The sequence below is a fragment of the Rhinatrema bivittatum genome, chromosome 3 (genome assembly GCF_901001135.1).
Source record: "Rhinatrema bivittatum chromosome 3, aRhiBiv1.1, whole genome shotgun sequence".
Lineage (NCBI taxonomy): Eukaryota > Metazoa > Chordata > Amphibia > Gymnophiona > Rhinatrematidae > Rhinatrema > Rhinatrema bivittatum.
In genome coordinates this window covers 580,642,999-580,667,887 of record NC_042617.1, presented here as the reverse complement: position 1 = coordinate 580,667,887, position 24,889 = coordinate 580,642,999, and the positions used below count along the sequence as shown (strand labels likewise).

Genomic DNA, 24,889 nt, shown 5'->3' with positions numbered 1-24,889 from the left:
GTAGAAAACCAGGACTGCATCACCCTCTCCCTACAGTTCTGGAGATAGAAGGTAATTCCATATCTTTTTTTTGTGTGAATTGCTAAGTGGGAGAAAGTTTCAAAAGCTTTAAATACTGAAATCTGTTGGGAAAATCTAAATCAATGAGAAAAAGAGGCCTCTTAATTTTATTATGACTACATTGAATACTTTGGGTTATTTTTTTTTTTTTTGGGGGGGGGAGGTTAATTGGAGCCATAATTAGAATGATGTACAGGTTATTAATGAAGAAGAAACTCATCATGATCTTTTTATAGTTACACAGTAGATGTCATCAGACATGGATCTTTTGGCCGATCCAGTCTGACTGGATGCTCTTGCTTACACATTTTTGGCTGTGTGTGTCTACCAGGTATCAGCATATACATTTAGCTGGGCCTGATCTTTTATTAAAATGTGGAGAATATCATGCTGATATTACTATAATAGAAACATTGGAGAAAGGTGTTTGAGGTGATATTTTATTATATATGACATTGAGGTTTGCAAAAAAAAAAGTATAGAATTCCATAAATCACAATCAGATTTCAGTAAATCAAGAAGTACCATTGAGATAGCATTGAATCAGTTGTCTCTTTGGTGATGAGAATGTGGTGATGTCACAGTAGGAGCCGTGTCAGTGGCCTTTATCAGAAGTGGTTGCTAAGAGAGTGGCAGCTATCGATACCACAGGTTTCACATGTGGAGGAGAAGCAGAGGATGGGAGGAAAATGGTTTGATGAAATGAGGAGGATCTCAGGATCAGAGATAAAGAGGAAGATGAAGGGGAAGGATGAGAGATGTAGACAATGGGGGAAGAAGGAGATGAGCGAGAGACTTATTGCAAATTTTGTGGAGTACATTTAGTTTTTGCTTAATGGACTCAGGGAAAAACTAAACATGAGGATGTCTTTCTGGTTGCTTATATTCACTGAAATTGAGGTAAATCAATGTCAATGTGAGATCATTCATGCTTGGCACTGATTAGACTTTTTCCAGAGCTTTCTAGAAATTAAATTAAATTGGCTGTCATGCTCATTACAAGTACAAACTTAGGACCTGATATACTAATCTTACTCCCCATCTTTGATTGTTCCTCTAAGGACAAGGAAATGCCTAAAGTACCTGAATATAATCTGCTTTGAAGTGGCTGACCAGTCGCAAAATGCAGGATATTTATTTATTTATTTATTTATTTAGTTCTTTTCTATGCTGGTATTAGTGGTTACATCATACCGGTTTACACCCAAACTGAAGGTAGAAAGTACATCAAACAGGGACAGGGGATGGGATTGTAAGGAACAGGCAGGAGAGGAAGGTAGCCGGAGAATGGCAAACAAGACGTCAGAATAAATAGATAATAAGTTAAACAGTGTAACATAACTTAACATAAGTTCAAAGTAAGGTACTGATGCAGCAGGGGGGTTGAGGCGCAGGGGATCTACTCGGGGTAAGCCTGTTTGAAAAGCCAGGTCTTTAACTTATTTTTGAATTTGATGGCACAAGGCTCAGGTCAGAGGTTTGTGGGTAGTGAGTTCCAGCGGGTGGGGGACCAGCAATGGAGAAGGAGAATATTTTTAGAAATGCTCCCAGGCCTGCATGGCCTAGTTCCCGTGCTCCCACATCCCTGCAGCAGGCCTTACTTCATAATTGTTTCCATGAGATTGAATGCATTTTTTTTTCCACAGAGAAGCAATTGCGTTAACAACTCCTTTTAGCCCTTTGCTAGTGTTTTTGCTGCATTTTTGTTTGTGTTTTTTATTCCAGTGTGCCTCAGAAGACTTTTGTGATGCTTATAGTTTTGCTGGTCATATTTCTAGCAATTGTGAAGTGTTCTTATGTTTTCATCATTCAGCGAGTCAGACCCCCAGCAGTAGGGGTTTTTTTTCCCATCATCTTTCTGATTAAAAATGTTATGTCTTGATTTTGCCTCAACAATTTTTTGAAGCATATCTGAGAAGGCAGCTGGCTTCAAGTTTTGCCCCAAGTGCAGGCTTCTGGGCGGTGGGATCACTTCCCTGGGCATAGAGAGAGTCCTGGCATGCTGAGGTCCTCTGGTGGAGCCTGAGGCCGCATTATAGCATGGACCGAGGATGCCATGTGACCTAGCAAAGTCAGGAAGTGACGAGCGATTGTGGATTGACAAGTCTGCATTTGTTGCGCCAGGGTCGTGATAGTGGAAGCACGATCCCATGGGAGAAAAGCTTTTGCCTGTGTGGTGTCCAAGTCTGCTCCTATAAAGTAGAGGATTTGAGATGGAATCAGATTGGACTTTGGATAGCTAATGAGAAATCTGAGTAACAGTAGCACCTGGAGCATTAGGTGCAAGGAGGTTAGAATGTCCTTCTGAGATGAAACCCTTATCAACCAAAAGTCGAGATAAGGGTAGATTTGAATGCTCTGTTGTCGGCGATAGGCTGCGACCACAGTCAGGAACTTGGTGAAGACTCAAGGTGCTGATGCTAGGCCGAATGGGAGCACTCGATACTGGAAGTGTCTGTGCCCGACTAAGAACCAGAGATACTTTCGATGAGACGGTGTTATCGCTATGTGTAGGTCTAGAGAGCACAGCCAATCATCCCCTCTGCAGAAGAGGGAGGAGGGAGCCCAAGGTTACCATCCTGAACTTTTCTTTCTGAAGATACTTGTTTAAGGCACACAGATCCAAGATTGGACGAACGCCACCTGACCTTTATGGAATTAGGAAATACAGAGAATAGAACCCTTGTCCCTGCTGGGAAGGGGGCACTGGTTCTATTGTCTGTGTTTGGAGGAGGGTTAATATTTCCTCCTCCAGGAGCGGAAGGTGTTCGGATAAACCCCACCACAGCCGAGGTGGGGAGTCCGCTGGTATTGAAAGGAAGTTGAGATGGTAACCTTGAGCCACTACAGAGAGTACCCATTGGTCTGTAGTGATTGCGAACCAGGTGTTGGTGAAGTGGCACAAGCGGCTGCCTACTGGTACAGACTGTAGAGGAGGTTGGCAAATGCTCTCTAGCCGGAAGTCCAAATCCCGAAGCCCGGCCAGGTTGTGGAGCTGGTTGGGCTTTTGGGAGGTCTGGATTGACGGGTTTGACTTTTTTGTAAGGCCTGGTCGGGCGACCATGAGCTGAAAGAGGATAATATCTACGAGCCTTGTAGGTTGTCCTCTTTGTCTCCCTCCTGAATGGCCGTTTTGAGGTAGAGGGAAAATCTGAAGGAACAGAAGAGAGTTGGCATAATGTCTCGTGGTGGTCCTTGAGCTGTGCAACAGTCTCCTGGATCTTATCCCCGAATAGATTATTGCCAGCACAGGGGAGGTCCGCTAATCTTTCCTGGACTTCAGGCCTTAAATCGGAAGACTTCAGCCAGGCCCATCTTCTGGCATTAATCCCCACTGCAGACACTCGAGAGGCTGTGTCAAAGATGTCATACGCAGCGCGGACTTCATGCTTGCCAGCATCTAGGCCTTTCTGGACCATGGATTTGAGTTGGTCCTGGAACTGCTCTGGAAGGAAGTTTGAAAAAGCTTGAATTTTCTTGAAAAGGTTTCTAGTATACTGCATCATATATAATTGATATGAAGCAATACGGGAAATAAGCATGGAGCCATGGATTACTCGACGTCCCAAGGATTCCAGAAACCTTTGTTCTTTCCCTGGACGTGTTTAAGAATGAGGCCTAGGGTGCCTTGCTTTCTTCTGGGCAGACTCTATTATTACAGACTGGTGGGAAAGCTGGGTTTTCTGAAACCCAGGGGCTGTCTATACCAAGTAGGTGGCATCCGTCTTACGATTTACCGATGGTACAGAATCTGGATGCTCCCAGTTACTCTGAAGATCAAGAAGAAATTCATGAACAGGTATGGATATAATCTCCTTGGAGGCATCTACAATACTGCTCTATGCTTCAACGGCAAGAGGAAATGTGGAAAAAAGGATTTGCATCCACAAAAAAGCAGGAGAGTAGCTTGCTTGTTACGGCAGTTACTACCCCCAAATCAAATAAGCCTGATACTTCACTTTCAATGCACATCCAGCATAGCTCTCTCCTTCAACGGCAGGGAAAATGAAGAAAAGATGATTTATATCAGCATCAACCAACAAGGAATGAATTACATAGTCTGGGTAAACAAATAAGCATGGGAGTAGCTGGCTTGTTACGGCGGTTACTACCCCAAATCAAATAAGCCTGATACTTGACTTGGAATAAGTATCCAGCACAGCTCACTGCTTCAGCAACAGAGGGAATTAAGTAAAGAGGATTTTTATTCAGACAACCAACAATGGCTGAATTGCACATGCAGGGTAAACAACGGGAGTAGCTTGCTTATTACGGCGGTTACTACCCCAAACCAATTAGCAGGGGATCTACTCGGGGTAAGCCTGTTTGAAAAGCCAGGTCTTTAACTTATTTTTGAATTTGATGGCACAAGGCTCAGGTCAGAGGTTTGTGGGTAGTGAGTTCCAGCGGGTGGGGGACCAGCAATGGAGAAGGAGAATATTTTTAGAAATGCTCCCAGGCCTGCATGGCCTAGTTCCCGTGCTCCCACATCCCTGCAGCAGGCCTTACTTCATAATTGTTTCCATGAGATTGAATGCATTTTTTTTTCCACAGAGAAGCAATTGCGTTAACAACTCCTTTTAGCCCTTTGCTAGTGTTTTTGCTGCATTTTTGTTTGTGTTTTTTATTCCAGTGTGCCTCAGAAGACTTTTGTGATGCTTATAGTTTTGCTGGTCATATTTCTAGCAATTGTGAAGTGTTCTTATGTTTTCATCATTCAGCGAGTCAGACCCCCAGCAGTAGGGGTTTTTTTTCCCATCATCTTTCTGATTAAAAATGTTATGTCTTGATTTTGCCTCAACAATTTTTTGAAGCATATCTGAGAAGGCAGCTGGCTTCAAGTTTTGCCCCAAGTGCAGGAAGCAAATGTCCATTTTGGATCTTCCCCAGCCCTGCAAAGATGATACTATGGGCAATCAAGATCTGCAAAAAGACTCCAATATTATCTTGAAGAGTTGAAGAAGATCCACTGAAATGACACTGCACAATGCAGAGGGACCAGAGAGCTGCACTGTCCACTGGTGGCTGGAAATGTGGAAGGAAGTGTCAACTCTGATGCTGAAGCCGAACGACAGGTCCTAGAGATGAGAGAAATCTAGATTTCTCAGTTTGCACCAAGCATCATGCTCTGAGCGCTCAAGCACGAATTCAGGATGGCACTGAGCACCATTTGAAGTATCTGTGCTGATCCCCTTTGATGCACACCTCTCAAAGCTAGGGGATCCAGAAGACTATGCTTCAAAGTGAGTGCACCTGGAGGTTAGCTCTGTCTTCTGTCCAAGGAAATCACTGAGATGTTACATGGGGGTCCAGCTTCAGGCTAGTGGCACCCTCGAGAGAGACTATGGAAGTGGGCAGTTCACTGCTTAGATCCATCAGATTCCACTCAGCAGTTTTCAAAGAGGAATAGCCGGTCTAGTTGCAAGGTACATGTGACTTTACAGCTAATTTTAAAGCGCAACTACATGTGCAGTTTTCCTTTAAATATTAGCAGTTACAAAGTCCATGCATACCTGCTTTGCACCTGGTATTTGGATGGCTGATGAGGGCAAAATAGCGCACACACTTTGGAAAATCAAATGCAAATGTGTTGTCGTCCCCCCCCCCCCCCCTTATCTAAATGCGTCCCCAAACAGCTCCTCTTTTTAACCATGCTAACATTGTGAGTGCTGGCCCATATGTTCTTCTGCTCAAGCAGAGGAGGGCACTTTTCAGCCAAGCCAGTTTATCCAGATACATACCTACCTACCTCGCTGAATAACTTTTAAAATTGTCCTCTTTATCAGCTGAGACTTGTCAGGAAGTGAGCATATGGCCCTACCTAATTTACCTGAAACAGATCACTACATTTAGGAAATAAGCATGGGGAAGTGATATAAAAATACATAGGTCAATTTTCAAAGGATTTGGATGTCTAACTTTGGGAGTTAGGCTCTTAAGTTGGCCCTTTTGAAAATGTACTAGGGGTGAGTTCCTAAATTTTGGATCCTAAAAAGTGAGTGGTTACGGGGGTGAATTTGTGCTTGATTTTCTTCACAAGGCACTAACTTAGGTTCCTAAATCTAAGCAAATGAATAGCAGGCTTACATTTAGGATGCAAAGTTTATGTGAATTTTCAGTGGAAAATTTGGGCCCATAAGCTCAGCAGAAAATAAACATCTTACAGAATCATTTATTATTTTGCATTAAATAGCACGATGCGCGCTAATATGCATATGTGACATTAGTTATGCCAGTGGGAGGAGTTTGGGTGGAGTTAATAGTAATAAGCAGTTCCTAACGTCAAATATGATAGAGTAACGCACAGCACATGGGTTTTAACGCCGGAAATAACTACACTTTTTTTCTGTGAGTTGTGCTTGCGTTAGCTGTGCGTTGCCAACCGAAAAGGTTTTTATTGCACTTGCTGTTTGGGGGAAGGAGAGAGATAGAGGGGCAGGGGGGAGGGCGAGAGAGAGCCTCTGTAGGGACCAATATGTAATTTCACTATTTATACCACTGTAAGGGGGCACTTTTAACTCAGAGTGGGGTAGGTTTGGGGGGCAGTTTTACATACATAGTCGGAGGTACAAACAGCAAAGTTAACATCACTGAAGGTTTTCTGTCATTTGGAGCGATGAATGTTAAAAGAGGAGTTGATTTGTACAATGCACTCTCTCTACCTTGCTTGTGGAATAACCATGTTTTAATTGAGGATAAATAAAGAGTTATGAATTTAAAGTGGAGTTCCAATCCTGCCATGTAGAGAAAAAAAACCCGAAATATCATCTGCATTTGGAGAGGTATATATTGAACAGAGCTGTGGAACGAGACGACCCTTGAGGTACACCAGCATTTAGCGGAAACTAGGAAGATGTAACAGAGTTAATGTGGATTTGTGGAGTTCGATTTAACAAGTAGGATTTGAACCAGAGGTAAACTGTACCAGATAGACCAATATCAGAAAGTCGAGAGAGCAGAATTTCATGATTAATGGTATCAAAAGTGGCGGAAATATCAAGAAAGATAGAAACATTACCAGAGTCAAAGCCATGGTGTATGATGTCTGTACTAGATAAAAGAAGTGTTTCTGTACTGTGGCTTGGTCTGAATCCGAATTGATACTGATCAAGGATGGAATGTTGGAATTGTTTTAAGACCACGGATTTGATGATTTTAGACAGAAATGGCAAGGCGGAAATAGGTCGAAAAGTATTATAATCAGGATTTGTGTTTGCAGAGTTCTTTGGTATTGAGGTAATTATAGCAGTTTTTAATGAGTCAGGAAAAGACCCTGAGGATAAATAAGAATGACAATAAGGGCAATAGGTAAGGCAATCTCATCCTAATGAGTTTAAGCAAAACAGTAGAACAAGGTGATAATGGGTAAGCGGATGATTTCATTTTTTAAATAATTTGGAGAATTTCTGTGCTGGCTATGCTTTCAAAGGTTTCCCAAATATGAATGTAAGAGATATTGGGTATGTTTGGTATACTAGAGAAGAAAGCACAGTTGCTTACATGTAACAAGTGTTCTCCTAGGTCAGCAGTATGTTAGTCCTCACATGTGGATGACATTATCAGATGAAGCCCGGCATGGAAAACGTTTGTCAAAGTTTCTACACTGAACATGCCCAGCCTGCTGCTATCTGCATGTCTACACGAGGTCCCCCTTCAGTCTCATAACATAGCAAAATACGAATGAAAAATAAAACACCCAAACGAAGGTGAACTCAACCCTGTGGGGAGGCGGACGGGATTCCTGAGGACTAACATCCTGCTGTCCTAGAAGAACACTTGTTTCAGGTAAGCAACTGCGCTTTCTCCTAGGATAAGTAGGATGGTAGTCCTCACATGTGGGTGATTACAGAGCTCCAGATTGTCTTCTGTGATCAGAGGGACCCACAGCAGCCGAACAAGATGCCAGCGGGCACAACACAACTGTGGCGCTTCTGGGAGAAACAGGGACAATCAGACCCCACAGAGAGCATGGTGAGAACAGTTGGGTTCAAGACTGGAAAAGATCGCGGAGGACAGACTCTGGAAGCACCATCCGAGAGCTGTAAGGCTGGAGGATCATGCGCTCAACATCCATGCCGTGAGGGCCAGGGCCCGAAGGCTCGGGTGGTGCAGGGTGCCCTGGTTCTGCGATAGGAGGTCGGAAGCCATCTCAGGTGGAACCAGTGTGCTCATGGACAGGTCCTGGAGCAGAGGGAACCATAACTGCCTTGGCCAGGAGGGTGCCACCAGGATTATGGTCCCCCCGTTCTCTTGTAGCTTCATCAGAGTTCTTGAGAGAAGCGGAATGGGGGGGTACATGTACATGAGACTTTGTCCGCAGTGAAGGGAGAATGCGTCGCAGGCCAGAAGACCCTTCCCCGGAATCAGGGAGCAGAACATGCTCACCTTGTGATTGAGGGGAGAGGCTAACAGGTCCATGTCAGGCGTGCCCCAGTGACGGAATAGGTCAGTTGCCACCACTGGGTTCAGGGACCACCCGTGAGGCTGGAAGGACCGGCTCAGATAGTCCACCAGCATTTTCAGGTAGCCTAGCAGGTCTGTGGCCTGTAGGTACATCCCTCTGGAGAGGGCCCAATCCCAGACCTCTATCGCTACCTGCCACAGGGGGGAGGAGCCCATGCCGCCTTGCTTGTTGATGTACCACATCGCTACCTGGTTGTCCGTTCTGATGAGGATGACTTTGGAGGTCAGCCTGTCTTGGAAGGCCCCCAAGGCATACCAGATCGCCCACAGCTCCAGAAAATGTATCTGGCAGTGGGACTCAGCCACAGTACACAGTGTACACAGGCCACAGTACACAGGCCGTCCATGTGGGCCTCCCACCCCTGAGGCGGCATGGACTGGAATGGGAGCCAGAGTTCCAGATTGGCCCGGGCCTCCCACCAGGTTAGGGAGAGATGGAGAGGGTCCGTGACTGTCACCGGCACTTCCAGATTCTGGGATGCCTGCCGCCACTGGGACAGCAAGGCCCACTGCGGGTCCCTCATGCGGAGGCGGACCAAAGGGGTCACGTGGACCGAGGCCACCATATGGCTCAGCAGGTGGAGCAGCAGACAGATCAGTACCTTCTTTCTGTTGTGAATGAGGGTAGCCAGCGAGGAGAGGGTGACCGCTCAATCCCTAGGCAGGAAAGCTTTCGCTTTTGCAGTATCCAACCTGGCACTGATAAAGTCCAGCCGTGGAGACAGATGGAGATGTGACTTGGGGAATTTGATAACGAATCTCAATGTCTATAAGGTTTGAACTATCAAGGCTAGAGCATCCACGGCCCCGGAATGTGATTCGCTCCAAATGAGCCAATCGTCCAGGTATGGGAAGACGTGGACCGAGCGACACCTGAGGTAGGCAGCCACCACCGCCAAGCATTCTGTGAAGATGCGTGGGGCTGAATCCAGCCCAAAGGGCAGCAGTTTGTATTGAAATTGTGCCATCCCCACCAGAAAGCGGAGGTACTTCCTTTGCTTGAGGACAATTGCAATATGGGCATAAGCCTCCTTTAAGTCGAGGGAGCAGAGCCAATCTCCTCTTCGGAGGAGCAGGATCAGCATGCCCAGAGAAACCATCTTGAATTTTTCTCTTACGTGAAACCAGTTTAATGCCCTGAGGTCAAGAATGAGGCTCAAGCCGCCATTCCACTTCGGAATGAGGAACTACCTCGAGTAGAAACCGTGGCCCCACTGTTCGCGGGTGACTGGTTCTACCACATCCGCCGTTAGAAGGGCGGAAAGCTCTGGTTGAAGGATGACCTGATGGGTGGCCATACCCCACAGTGGATATGGGGGAGCAGTCTCTGGACGCCTGCTGAAATTCAGGCGATAGCTGCAGACAATAGATAAGATCCAATGGTCTGAAGTGATAGTCTCCCAGTGGTGGGTGAAACAAAGAAGCCTTCCGCCAACTGGGGGATTGACCGCCATGGGAACCGGTGTCTGGCTCGTGCCCCCTCGCCGCCAATCAAAAGCCGGCAGACAGGGCCTGCTGTGGGGCTGGTTGGGCCCTCGGAACTCGCTGCTGGCCACAGCCTCGAAGGCTGGACCGAGGCGGGCGAGTACAGGCAGCCGGAGGGAATTATTTCATTGACCGGGAGAAGGGCTTGTGAGAGCTCGGCCTGGAGGACTTCCTGGCAGCGGAAGGGCCTATTGAGGGAGAGTTGCTGAAGAGTATCATGCTGATCTTTCAGCTGCGCCATGTCCTCTTTCACCTTATCCCCAAACAGGTTCTTTCCTGTACAGGGGAGGTCCGCGAGCCTATCCTGACCCTCCGGTTGGAGGCTTGGAGCCAAGCTAGCCGTCTGGCGCAGATTCCACCAGCAGCTAGGCGGGCCGCGGTTTCGAAAACGTCAAGGTGGACCTTACCTCGTTTCTATCGGCCTTGAGTCCCAGCGAGGCAATGGCTGCAAGGGACTTGCTGTTGCTGGAGGAGGCCCTTGCAAACTCCTGGACTTTCTTCCATAGGTTGCGGTTGTATTGGGTCATGTACAGCTGTAGGCCACAATACGGGCCACCAGCATAGCCCCTTGGAATATTTTTCTCTTTATGCCGTCGAGCTTCCTGTGTTCGTGCTCTGGAGGGGCAGAAGCATATGTCCAGGAGCATCTGGCTTTCTTGAGCGCGGACTCCACCACCACAGACTGGTGGGGTAGGTGCTGCCATTCAAAGCCCCATCGCCTGTTGAACCAGATAAGCCGCATCAGCTTTACTGTTCACCGGGGCAACCATCACCATGTGTTCCACGTACGGTGGAGGAGCTCTTTAAAGATGCCTTTGACCGGTACTGCCACAACCTCTTTTGGAGCGTTGATGAACTGGAGGAGCTCCAGCATCTTAAGACTAGTATCCTCCTCTGACAGGAGCTGGAAAGGAATGGCCTCTGCCATGGCCCTCACAAAGCTGGCGAAAGACAGGTCTTTGGGGGGAGAACGACAACGCTCCTCTGGAGGGGAAGACTCCAAGAGAGGGTTGTCGGAGAACTCGGAGGACGAATCTGAGGAATCATCGCCCCACAGGTCATAAGGATTCTCCTCCTCGCTAGGGTCCAGATGCCGAGGGCAGGGACCGGAAGGGTCAGAAGGCCTGGGCCCCAAGGACACCAAAGAAAGTGTTCTAAGCATCAAAATCACAGAACATATAGAAAGACATGGTTTAATGGAACAAAGTCAGCATGGCTTTACCCAAGGCAAGTCTTGCCTCACAAATCGGCTTCACCTTTTTGAAGGAGTTAAACATGTGGATGAAGGTGAACCGGTAAATGTAGTGTACTTGGATTTTCAGAAAGCGTTTGATAAATTTCCTCATGAGAGGCTTCTAGGAAAAGTAAAATGTCATGGTATAGGTGGCGATGTCCTTTCGTGGATTACAAACTGACTAAAAGATAGGAAACAGAAAGTAGGATTAAATGGACAATTTTCTCAGTGGAAGGGAGTGGGCAGTGGAGTGCCTCAGAGATCTGTATTGGGACCCTTACTTTTCAATATATTTATAAATGATCTGGAAAGAAATACGATGAGTGAGGTAATCAAATTTGCAGATGATACAAAATTGTTCAGAGTAATTAATCACAAGCAGATTGTGATAAATTGCAGGAAGACCTTGTGAGACTGGAAAATTGGGCATCCAAATGGCAGATGAAATTTAATGTGGATAAGTGCAAGGTGATGCATATAGGGAATAATAACCTATGCTATAGTTATACAATGTTAGGTTCCATATTAGGTGCTACCACCCAAGAAAGAGATCTAGGCATCATAGTGGATAATACATTGAAATCGTCGGTTCAGTGTGCTGCGGCAGTCAAAAAAGCAAACAGAATGTTGGGAATTATTTGGAAGGGAATGGTGAATAAAACGGAAAATGTCATAATGCCTCTGTATCGCTCCATGGTGAGACCCCACCCACAATTCTGGTCGCCGTATCTCATAAAATATATAATTCCGATGGAGAAGGTACAGAGAAGGGCGACCAAAATGATAAGGGGAATGGAACAGCTCCCCTATGAGGAAAGACTAAAGAGGTTAGGACTTTTCAGCTTGGAGAAGAGACGGCTGAGGGGGGATATGATAGAGGTGTTTAAAATCATGAGAGGTCTAGAACGGGTAGATGTGAATCGGTTATTTAGTCTTTCAGATAATAGAAAGACTAGGGGGCACTCCATGAAGTTAGCATGTGGCACATTTAAAACTAATCGGAGAAAGTTCTTCTTCACTCAACGCACAATTAAACTCTGGAATTTGTTGCCAGAGGACGTGATTAGTTCAGTTAGTATAGCTGTGTTTAAAAAAGGATTGGATAAGTTCTTGGAGGAGAAGTCCATTACCTGCTATTAATTAAGTTGACTTAGAAAATAGCCACTGCTATTACTAGAAACGGTAACATGAAATAGACTTATTTTTTGGGTACTTGCCAGGTTCTTATGGCCTGGATTGGTCACTGTTGGAAACAGGATGCTGGGCTTGATGGACCCATGGTCTGATCCAGTATGGCATGTTCTTATGTTCTTAAAACATATCAAACCCCTTCTCACAGGAGAAGCAGGATGGTAGTCCTCACATATGGGTGACATCATCAGGATGGAGCCCAGTCACGGAACACTTTTGTCAAAGTTTCTAGAACTTTGACTGGCACCACTGAGCATGCCCAGCATGCTATCAACCCTGCATCCAGCAGGGGTCCCCCTTCAGTCTCTTTTTTTTTTTCCCGTGCAGCAATAGCCACGCGGGTTAAGGAGCTCTCTTCATATTCCTGACAGGAATTTTCCTCACGGAACTTTCTTAAAAAGTTTGACAAATTTTACCCCATCCGGGGTCCCCCTATCGATTCGATATCCACGGACGTAAAGGTAAGGCTTTACTTTCATTTGCAGTCGGTTCCCAACGGCTTTTCCTTCTGAGGCCTACTGGCCACCGACCGCATCGCGGTTACATTTTTTTTCAGAGCCATGGCGTCAGGTTTTCATCGATGCCCCGAATGTCCACAGACAGTGTCAATCACAGACCCACATAAGGTTTGAGTCTTATGTTTAGGGGCGGACCATGACGTTCTCACATGTACCAAATGTGCCCAAATGACGCCAAAGGGCCGCAAGGCTCGATTAGAAAAGATGGAGTATGTTTTCCAGGAAGAAATAATCAACTCCGTCGAAGGCCTCGACGTCATCAGAGCCAGCACCGTCCACCTCTCATCAACAGGTGGACACCGGCAGTTCTCATTTGACCACAGCCACTCCAAAGTCGTCCACCTCATGTTCCTCGTCGCCAGAGAAAGTTCGGGCCGAGCACCGAGAGAAACACCGGCATCGTCATCGTAAGACTCAATCTGCCTATCCAGGAAAGCCCTTGGCATCTGCGTCGACAGAGACTCCTAGGAAGAAATCCCATCCAGTGGAGCCCCCAGCCTCCTCTGAGACTGGATCACCGAGGCATCCCCCACCTTCATTGGTGCCAGGAGCCGTGACTCCACTTTCATCGGTAGACCCTCTGGTGACGCCTATAATGCCTCCTACTCCGGAACTGGTGTTACAAGCACCAGCCTTCTTTGAGGAATTGAACCGGATGGTTCAAGAGGTCATTATACAAGCACTCCAAGGTCTTTGGCCTCCATCGACAACGGCACCTCCTCTGATTCTGGTCACCGATCTGATGCCCACGATGTTAGCTCCATTGCTGGATAGATTGGACACTTGATCGGGGCTCTTCCATTGGTGCCCCCGAAAACACTGATATATCCTACTCCATCGACTCTGATTCCCTTATCATCGAAGGAAGAAGAATCACCGATGCCGGAACCAATTCCGGGGCCGTCCAGAGTCCTGCCACCGAGACATCCATTGAGGTCACCAGTCCCATCGGTGCCGATTTCATCTTCGATATCGCATCGTCCTCGATCGGTGCCTCTGTCGATGCCCTCGGTGCCTCTGTTGCCCTCGATGCCTCCTCCAGTGCCATCGGTTCCTCGACCGGATCCCACGAGGATAGCCCCTTTTCTGCCTTATGGAGATTCCGTCGGATCTGGTGACCAGCCATATCAGCCCTGGACAGATGATTCCTCTCAGTCCCAGGATTCTGAGGACATTCCTTCCGAGCCATTTCCTCCTGAGGAGAGATGTTCCCCTCCAGAGGATCTGTCCTTTATAAGCTTTATCAAGGAAATGTCTGAGGCCATTCCCTTCAAGCTTCAGACAGGGGAGGACTCCAGGCACAAAATGCTGGAGGTGCTCCAGTTTGTAACATATAGAAGTGACACAGAAGTGACGGCAGAAGAAGACCAAACGGCCCATCCAGTCTGCCCAGCAAGCTTTCACACCTATTTGTTTTCATAACCTGTTTCTCTGACCGCTGAGGTCAGGGCCCTTATTGGTAACTATTTGGTTCCAATTCCCTTCCACCCCCACCATCGATGCAGACAGCAGTGCTGGAGCTGCATCTAAGTGAAGTATCTAGCTAATTGGTTTGGGGTAGTAACCGCCGTAATAAGCAAGCTACTCCCGTTGTTTACCCTGCATGTGCAATTCAGCCATTGTTGGTTGTCTGAATAAAAATCCTCTTTACTTAATTCCCTCTGTTGCTGAAGCAGTGAGCTGTGCTGGATACTTATTCCAAGTCAAGTATCAGGCTTATTTGATTTGGGGTAGTAACCGCCGTAACAAGCCAGCTACTCCCATGCTTATTTGTTTACCCAGACTATGTAATTCATTCCTTGTTGGTTGATGCTGATATAAATCATCTTTTCTTCATTTTCCCTGCCGTTGAAGGAGAGAGCTATGCTGGATGTGCATTGAAAGTGAAGTATCAGGCTTATTTGATTTGGGGTAGTAACTGCCGTAACAAGCAAGCTACTCTCCTGCTTTTTTGTGGATGCAAATCCTTTTTTCCACATTTCCTCTTGCCGTTGAAGCATAGAGCAGTATTGTAGATGCCTCCAAGGAGATTATATCCATACCTGTTCATGAATTTCTTCTTGATCTTCAGAGTAACTGGGAGCATCCAGATTCTGTACCATCGGTAAATCGTAAGACGGATGCCACCTACTTGGTATAGACAGCCCCTGGGTTTCAGAAAACCCAGCTTTCCCACCAGTCTGTAATAATAGAGTCTGCCCAGAAGAAAGCAAGGCACCCTAGGCCTCATTCTTAAACACGTCCAGGGAAAGAACAAAGGTTTCTGGAATCCTTGGGACGTCGAGTAATCCATGGCTCCATGCTTATTTCCCGTATTGCTTCATATCAATTATATATGATGCAGTATACTAGAAACCTTTTCAAGAAAATTCAAGCTTTTTCAAACTTCCTTCCAGAGCAGTTCCAGGACCAACTCAAATCCATGGTCCAGAAAGGCCTAGATGCTGGCAAGCATGAAGTCCGCGCTGCGTATGACATCTTTGACACAGCCTCTCGAGTGTCTGCAGTGGGGATTAATGCCAGAAGATGGGCCTGGCTGAAGTCTTCCGATTTAAGGCCTGAAGTCCAGGAAAGATTAGCGGACCTCCCCTGTGCTGGCAATAATCTATTCGGGGATAAGATCCAGGAGACTGTTGCACAGCTCAAGGACCACCACGAGACATTATGCCAACTCTCTTCTGTTCCTTCAGATTTTCCCTCTACCTCAAAACGGCCATTCAGGAGGGAGACAAAGAGGACAACCTACAAGGCTCGTAGATATTATCCTCTTTCAGCTCATGGTCGCCCGACCAGGCCTTACAAAAAAGTCAAACCCGTCAATCCAGACCTCCCAAAAGCCCAACCAGCTCCACAACCTGGCCGGGCTTCGGGATTTGGACTTCCGGCTAGAGAGCATTTGCCAACCTCCTCTACAGTCTGTACCAGTAGGCAGCCGCTTGTGCCACTTCACCAACACCTGGTTCGCAATCACTACAGACCAATGGGTACTCTCTGTAGTGGCTCAAGGTTACCATCTCAACTTCCTTTCAATACCAGCGGACTCCCCACCTCGGCTGTGGTGGGGTTTATCCGAACACCTTCCGCTCCTGGAGGAGGAAATATTAACCCTCCTCCAAACACAGACAATAGAACCAGTGCCCCCTTCCCAGCAGGGACAAGGGTTCTATTCTCTGTATTTCCTAATTCCATAAAGGTCAGGTGGCGTTCGTCCAATCTTGGATCTGTGTGCCTTAAACAAGTATCTTCAGAAAGAAAAGTTCAGGATGGTAACCTTGGGCTCCCTCCTCCCTCTTCTGCAGAGGGGATGATTGGCTGTGCTCTCTAGACCTACACATAGCGATAACACCGTCTCATCGAAAGTATCTCTGGTTCTTAGTCGGGCACAGACACTTCCAGTATCGAGTGCTCCCATTCGGCCTAGCATCAGCACCTTGAGTCTTCACCAAGTTCCTGACTGTGGTCGCAGCCTATCGCCGACAACAGAGCATTCAAATCTACCCTTATCTCGACTTTTGGTTGATAAGGGTTTCATCTCAGAAGGACATTCTAACCTCCTTGCACCTAATGCTCCAGGTGCTACTGTTACTCAGATTTCTCATTAGCTATCCAAAGTCCAATCTGATTCCATCTCAAATCCTCTACTTTATAGGAGCAGACTTGGACACCACACAGGCAAAAGCTTTTCTCCCATGGGATCGTGCTTCCACTATCACGACCCTGGCGCAACAAATGCAGACTTGTCAATCCACAATCGCTCGTCACTTCCTGACTTTGCTAGGTCACATGGCATCCTCGGTCCATGCTATAATGCGGCCTCAGGCTCCACCAGAGGACCTCAGCATGCCAGGACTCTCTCTATGCCCAGGGAAGTGATCCCACCGCCCAGAAGCCCCACCTTCGGGGACACGGACATCTCAGATGAGGAGTAAGAACCCCTGGAGGAAGGGGGAACTCCCTCCGGGAACAGAACCCCACCGAACCATGAGACGCTTCTTCACCAAGGACGAACTTCCAGACCTGGTCACGCACAGCTTAAAAGAGCTTGCCATCCCGGGCAAAAGTGCCTCGGGGGAACCTAAGACGAACCCACTTTTGGAGGGACTTCGTCAGACCTCCCGCCATTTCCCGCTTTTACAAGCCGTCCAGCAACTAATTGACCTGGAATGGGATGCCCCAGAAACCACGTTCAAAGGGATTTCTGGGGCATCCCACTGGGACTCTGGCAGCCATGTACCCTCTGGACCCAGCCACCAAAGATCTCCTGGCATGTCCGAAAGTGGATGCCATGGTCTGCGTGGTCTTGAAGCGCACTACTATAGAAACATAGAAACATAGAAATGACGGCAGAAGAAGACCAAACGGCCCATCCAGTCTGCCCAGCAAGCTTCCCACATTTTTTCTCTCTTATCTGTTTCTCTTAGCTCTTGGTTCTATTTCCCTTCCACCCCCACCCTTGAAATATCTAGCTTGATTAGTTAGGGGTAGTAGGGGTAGTAACCGCCGCAATAAGCAAGCTACACCCATGCTTATTTGTTTTACCCATACTATGTTATACAGTCCTTATTGGTTGTTTTTCTTCTCCCCTGCTGTTGAAGCAGGGAGCTATGCTGGAAATGCGTGTAGTATCAGTCTTCTCCCATGCCGTTGAAGCAGAGAGCCATGCTGGATATGCATCGAAAGTGAAGTATCAGACACATTTGGTTTGGGGTAGTAACCGCCGTAACAAGCCAGCTACTCCCCGCTTTGTGAGTGCGAACCCTTTTTTCTTCTCCCCTGCCGTTGAAGCAGAGAACTATGCTGTATATGCATTGAAGGTGAAGCATCAGGCTTATTTGGTTTGGGGTAGTAACCGCCGTAACAAGCCAGCTACTCCCTTCTTTGTGAGTGTAAATCCATTTTTCCACATTTCCTCTTGCTGTTGAAGCTTAGAGCGATGTTGGAGTCACAGTAAGCATGTGTATGTTTATTGAATAAGGGTATTGACTCCAGGCAGTAGCCGTCATTCTGGCGAGTCACCCTCTCTTCATTGGCAGCCTCTTGACTTTATGGATCCACAGTGTTTATCCCACGCCCCTTTGAAGTCCTTCACAGTTCTGGTCTTCACCACATCCTCCGGAAGGGCATTCCAGGCGTCCACCACCCTCTCCGTGAAGAAATACTTCCTGACATTGGTTCTGAATCTTCCTCCCTGGAGCTTCAAATCGTGACCCCTGGTTCTGCTGATTTTTTTCCTACGGAACAGGTTTGTCGTTGTCTTTGGATCATTAAAACCTTTCAAGTATCTGAAAGTCTGTATCATATCACCTCTGCTCCTCCTTTCCTCCAGGGTGTACATATTTAGATTCTTCAATCTCTCCTCGTACGTCATGCGATGAAGATCCTCCACCTTCCTGGTCGCCCTTCTCTGTACCGCTTCCATCTTGTCTTTGTCTTTTTGTAGATACGGTCTCCAGAGCTGAACACAGTACTCCAGGTGAGGCCTCACCAAGGACCTGTACAAGGGAATAATCACTTCCCTTTTCTTACTCGATATTCCTCTCTCTATGCAGCCCAGCATTCTTCTGGCTTTTGCTATCGCCTTGTCGCCTGGTGGAGGGAGGAGCAGCACTCAAGGATGCTCAAGACAGACGTCTGGAATCTATCCTCAAACAGTACTTTGACGTCTCCGCTATGTCTTTACAGATCGCGGCCTGCTGTGCCGTGGTGACACGCGCCTGCTTAGCACAGACCAGGAACAACACTCCTGGGGAAGCCCTGGAACCAGCTGTATCATTCCTCGCGGACACCGCTTCGGGTGTGGTATGCACAGCAGCTAGAGGAGTCTCATCCGCCGAGGCAGCCAGGAGACAAATCTGGCTTTGAAATTGGTCAGCCGACGTATCCTCCAAAACGAGACTCACAAGGATGCCTTTCAAGGGATCACTCCTGTTCGGAAGCGAACTAGAGAAACTAGCCAACAAGTGGGGCGAATCCCCACTGCCGCGGCTACCGGAGGACAGGAATAAGAGAAACCAACGATCCTTCCCCTGGACCTCCAGGGGCAGAGGATCACAGCGTTTCAACCCATATAGAAGCTCATATCAAGTGACCCGCCCCGCAGGCCGGAGCCAGTCCTTTCGGAACAAGCACAATAAAAGGGGAGCCACCACGGGCCCAGCCGCATCCCACAATGAAAATCAGCTGACCCATCCAAAGGAAGAAGCCATAGGAGGCAGACTGGCCCTATTTACCAAAGATGGGTCGAGATAACCAGACAAGTGGGTCCTATACATCATTCGAGAGGGATATTACCTGGATTTCCACCACGTCCCTCCGGACAAGTTTGTGGAATCTCCCTGCCACAACTCTTCCAAGAGAATGGCAGTGGAAGCTACACTGACCAGATTACTAGCCTTTGAGGCTATAACACCGGTGCCTCCACAACAAATAAATACTGGCCATTATTCCATCTATTTTATCATTCCCAAGAAGGAAGGAACGGTTCAGACCTATCCTGGACCTCAAGTCGGTCAGCGTTCACCTGAAGATTCCTTGCTTCCACATGGAAACCCTACACTCAGTAATGAGGGCGATACAACCGGGAGAGTTTCTTACCTCCTTGGATCTGTCAGAAGCCTACCTACTCATTCCGATCCATCAAGAGCATCAGCGTTTCCTACGCTTCTCGATCCTGGACCATCAGTACTATTTCTTGGCACTACCTTTTGGGTTAGCCACTGCACCCCGGATGTTCACCAAGATCATAGTGTTGGTGGCAGCAATACCGAAGAAGGAAGGAATCCTAGTGCAACCTTATCTGGACGAATGGCTGATCAGAGCAAAATCCCCAGAGGAAAGCCACCAGGCAACCAACAGAGTCAAAACTATACTGGAGAGCCTCAGGTGGGTGGTCAACACAAACAAGAGCTGCCTGCAGCCTTCCCAATCTCTAGAATACTTGGGAGTCCGGTTTGACACCAAACAAGACAAGGTCATCCTGACACCTACAAGGAGATCAAAACTGATGACCCAATTATGAACCCTGTTGAGCGAATTCCACCCCAGAGCATGGGATTCCCTACAAGTTCTTGGCCTCATGGCATCCACACTGGAAGTAGTCCCATGGGCACGAGCTCACAAGAGACCCCTACAACGCTCACTACTATCACGATGGAATCCACTGTCCCCAGAACTGGACTGTACGGCTTCAGCTCCCGGACAGAGTTTGGGCCCAACTACGATGGTGGCTACAAGAAGCCCATCTGAGCCAGGAAACGAGACTATCCTCCCCAACCTGAATCCTACTCACCACGGATGCCAGCCTACGAGGATGGGGAGCATACTGCCAGGAGCTAACCGCCCAAGGACAATGGAACGAAGAAGAGTCGGGATGGAACATCAATCGCCTAGAAGCCCGGGCAGTCAGACTAACCTGCCTAAGGTTCGGTCACAGACTCCGAGGAAAAGCGGTCAGAGTAATTTTGGACAACGCCACAACAGTGGCCTATATCAACTGTCAGGGAGGAACCAGAAGCCAACAGCTGTCTCTGGAAATAAACCTCCTAATGTCATGGGCGGAAGTGAATCTTCAAGAGATCCGATACCTGGAAAGGTCGGAATCCGTACGAAAGACGGATCATTTATTCGTCCTTCACAGCGGGAAGAAGCAAGGGGACGCGGCCTCGCAAGCAACCATAGCCCGCTGGATCAAAGAAGTCATCAAAGCGGCCTACGTAGAAGCAGGCAAACCACCGCCTCTACAGGTCAAGGCCCATTCTACTAGAGCCCAGGCAGTGTCCTGGACGGAAATCAAGATGCTGTTACCCGCCGAGATCTGCAGGGCGGCGACATGGTCCTCCATCCACACCTTCTCCAGGTTTTACCGCCTGGATGTTCAGGCTCGGGAGGACACAGCATTTGCAAAGGCAGTACTAAGTGGGTCACGGGCAGCCTCCCACCCAGTTCGGGAGTAGCTTTTATACATCCCATTGGACCTGAGTCCATCTGCTACACGCTAGGAAATGGAGAAATTACTTACCTGATCATTTTGTTTTCCTTAGTGTAGACAGATGGACTCAGCATCCCACCCACGGCTGCCGTTACTCATGGAATTCTTGGGGTACATCCCCTGGAGCGAGTGATTCACGGGTAAGCCATGCTTTCCTTCATTTAGGACGCCCATCCTACCGGGTGTCGACGTTTATCGTTTAAGGGCACTGGCGGTCTCCAGCTATAGACAATTCAACCAGTTTAAATTAAACAAGTTACCCAAGTTATAAAGTTAATCAAGTTACCCAAGTTATAACGTTAATCAAGTCATTCAGATTATTCAGTCATAGTCATACATATATCCACAATGCTTTTCGAGAATACTGAAGAGCTGCACTTCCTGCAGGGGTATATGTACTAGCGCTGACGTCTGATTGAAATCTGATCCGTCTCCAACTGCTATCAAGAGTACATTATACCCATTGGTCCTGAGTCCATCTGTCTACACTAAGGAAAACGAAATTATCAGGTAAGTAATTTCTCCATTTCTCCTCGCTATAATGTCGGCCCTCAGCTTCCAGTTTCTCATTCATATACAGACTCCCTAATAATCTCTCCTTACATTCACATTCCCTCTCACAGGCTCTCTCTCTCTTGCATGCACACACCCTCACACAGGATAGGGCTGCCACTTGGAGTTCTCTCCATACCTTTGCAGCCCATTATTGCCTGGACAAGGCTGGCAGGCAAGATTCCATTTTTGACCAGTCTGTTCTACGCAATTTATTCTCAGCTTAAGATTCAAACATCCTTCCTGCAACCCATTGGGGGTTTTCAGGATGCCCTCCTAACCAAACCCATCCCTGTTGCACGTCTTTGGATGCTTTTGGTACATTTACTCGGGCATCCTCAGCTCGCTACTCACCCATATGTGAGGACTACCATCCTGCTTGTCCTGTGAGAAAGCAGAGTTGCTTACCTGTAACAGGTGTTCTCACAGAACAGCAGGATGTTAGTGCTCACGAAACCCACCCACCACCCCTCGGAGTTGGGTTCGCTTGCGTTTTGTTATTTTATTTTTCGCACGCACTTTTACTATATATGAGACTTTATTTTTGTTGTAGCTTTTATCTCATGATGTTTTATTTTATATTGATATTTTTTATTATGTTAGGACTAATTTATTTATATTTCTATGTTTTCTTACTTCATCTTGTTTTATCTTTGAATATATCTTTGTAAACTTCCCTGAACGTGGGAAGGCGTGTTCTATAAATAAGCTTAAATAAATAAATACATTTATAGCATTTTGAGAAATCCAGGCTTTAGGTGTCTGAATTTAGGAACTCCATTTTCTTGTCAATATCATCCTCACAAATTCTTTTTTTTTTTTTTTTTTTTTTTTGCTAATAGAATATTGCAGCTACTTGTGAGTACTTTGTTTACCCAAGTTAAATAATTTGGTCAGACTGAAAAATATTTGGGATAAAATTAAGATCCTCATGCTATTTCGTATCCATAAGAAGAGGCTGAGCCAGTCCTGATTCTCCATTTACTATATCCATGAATTTGTAGTTCTATTTCTTAAGAAATCAGATCCGTAAGTCCATACATGCAGTTAGAGTTAATCTAGGGCTGGCTTGATCTCTCTGCAGACCTGGAGCTACAGCATATAGTAACTCTTGTACAGATGGACTGCCACTTTACTATGATTTTGTTGTGGCTGTTTTAAAATAGGAAACTATAGATAACTAATTACAAAACAAATTATATGTTTTGATTGTCTGGTTTCTTTTTTGCATAGACACTGTCCTGTTATGGCAGATTTGCATATGGAGTGTTCTGAAAACTTTTAATGCAAATTCCTTTTTCATAATTGGTTTGTAGGCATGCTATCTGATTATTCATTAAGATGTCCATTTGCATTCCTTGGATGCACAGATGGCTGAAGGGTGCGATAGTATTTATATAACAGATTGAAATTCACTTCTTTTCTCTGTTTTGTGGTGGTTTGAGTTTGTTTTACTAACAAAGTCCCTATGCTATTCATTTGCATTGAATCACCGGGGACACACTGTGTGGATGTTACGTCCCACTTAATTGTAGATAGCTATGACACAATAGGAGATTTGATCATGGATTATTTTCTGCTTGTTGTCCCACTGATCTCCTAGCAAAATGGTGATGTAGGTCTTCTATTTCTGCTGATATCTTTTACTGTGTCAATAGCCAATTGTATTGTAAACTCCTGGGGGAGTTCAGCACAGGAAAATATAAAGCTCTGCATAATTCATATTGGTCAGAATGATACAATAGATATCATAGTCTTTCAGCAATTAATTTAAAATTATTATGCAAAGGTGCGGAGTTTTAAATATTTGGGGCAGAATTTCCCTAGAAGTACATTGTAAGAGTGTCTCTCTCTACTTTCCTGGCCAGACCCCTTTTACTTTGCCCTCTCAGGCCCTAACTTCTCCATCCTCTACTATCTCTCTCCTCCTCCTCTAGGCTCAACCCCTTCTACTCTGTCTTCACTCCCCAGCTCTCCACTGCCAGAATTTGACCTCTCTTCTATACTGCCCTCACACATGCTCCCTCTTTCTCACACACGTACCTCCTCACACAGGCTCCCTCGTTCTCACGCACATACCTCCTCACACAGGCTCCCTCGTTCTCACGCACATACCTCCTCACACAGGCTCCCTCGTTCTCACGCACGTACCTCCTCACACAGGCTCCCTCTTTCTCACACACGTACCTCCTCACACAGGCTCCCTCTCTCTCTCATGGACCCCACTCAAACTAGTTCTCTCTTTCTCTTGTACACACCTGTTCCCTCACCCAGGCTACCTCTCTCCTTGCACAAACACCTCCTTACACTGGTTCCCTCTCTCTCTTGCACACACACACACACACACACAGGTTCCCTCTCTCTTGAACACACCCTCCCACAGGCTACCTTTCTGTCTTTAAAACACCCCAGCTTCCAGTTTCTCATTCATATACACACTCCCTAATAATCTCTCCTTACATTCACATTCCCTCTCTCCTTCTCTCTTTCTCGCTCTCTCTCTCTTGCACACACACCCTCACACAGGATCCTTCTCTCTCTCACACACACACACACATCCCAGTTCTCTTTTTGCACTCTCACTGGGCCTGTCATCTTCAGCTGTGAGCAGGATGAGCTCCGCTCACATCCTGCTGAGCTTGCCACATCTTCACCCTGAGCTGGATGGGCTCCACTGACAGCACGCCGGACCTGACACATCTTCACTGTGAGTGGGATGGGCTCTGCTCTCGGCCTGTTGTGCCTCTCTCCAAATTCTGCACATGAGGGGAATTCTGCACAATTCTGTGCCGTGCAGTTGCGTAGAATTCACCCAAGAGTAATCATAAAATTAGTTCCAAATTAATGCAAGATACAGAAGTTCAGCAGATTTCCTCACTCCTTTAAATTTACATAGACCAACTTTTTCAAGTTACATTTTGTAAACTTAAATTCTTGTTCTCTTGTAGAATTCAGGTCATCTAAACACATCGAGAACTGGGAACCTTTATGATCAGCCTGGTAAGTTAATTTTGTTAGCGTACTTTTTCATTAAGAATGCATCTAAAACTCTGTACTGTGTTAATAGTGCATTTCTTGTTTACTTTGAATGTAGGTTATCCTCCTTCCATGACTTGGAGTTTATCAAGGGAATCCAGAAGTGCAAGTCCAATAAACAGTGGTTATCCATATCCTGTAAGTGTTGGGGAAATCCGTGCAGTGCAGTCCATTTTGGACTCTCTTATTCGCAGAATGTCTAAACTTAAGAATCTAGATAAGTCTGAATGGGTACCCATGAACAGAAGAGAAATCATGTTGGGCTTTGTTTTTGTTTTTCTGCAGGATTTTTAACCATGCACCATTTGTGATGTTGCAAATACTTGAAAGAAGGGTCTTTTTCCAATCTTGATCTCAAAGATG

General features: G+C 46.6%; 1 protein-coding gene across 1 annotated transcript in view; it reads left to right on the top strand.

Moving 5' to 3' along the window:
• AHI1 (Abelson helper integration site 1) overlaps window positions 1–24,889 on the top strand; it is a 559,431-nt gene that overhangs the window by 195,778 nt on the left and 338,764 nt on the right. Inside the window, 2 exon segments of the mRNA XM_029596614.1 lie at window positions 24,439–24,490; window positions 24,585–24,664. Coding sequence (XP_029452474.1) covers window positions 24,439–24,490; window positions 24,585–24,664 — 132 coding nt within the window.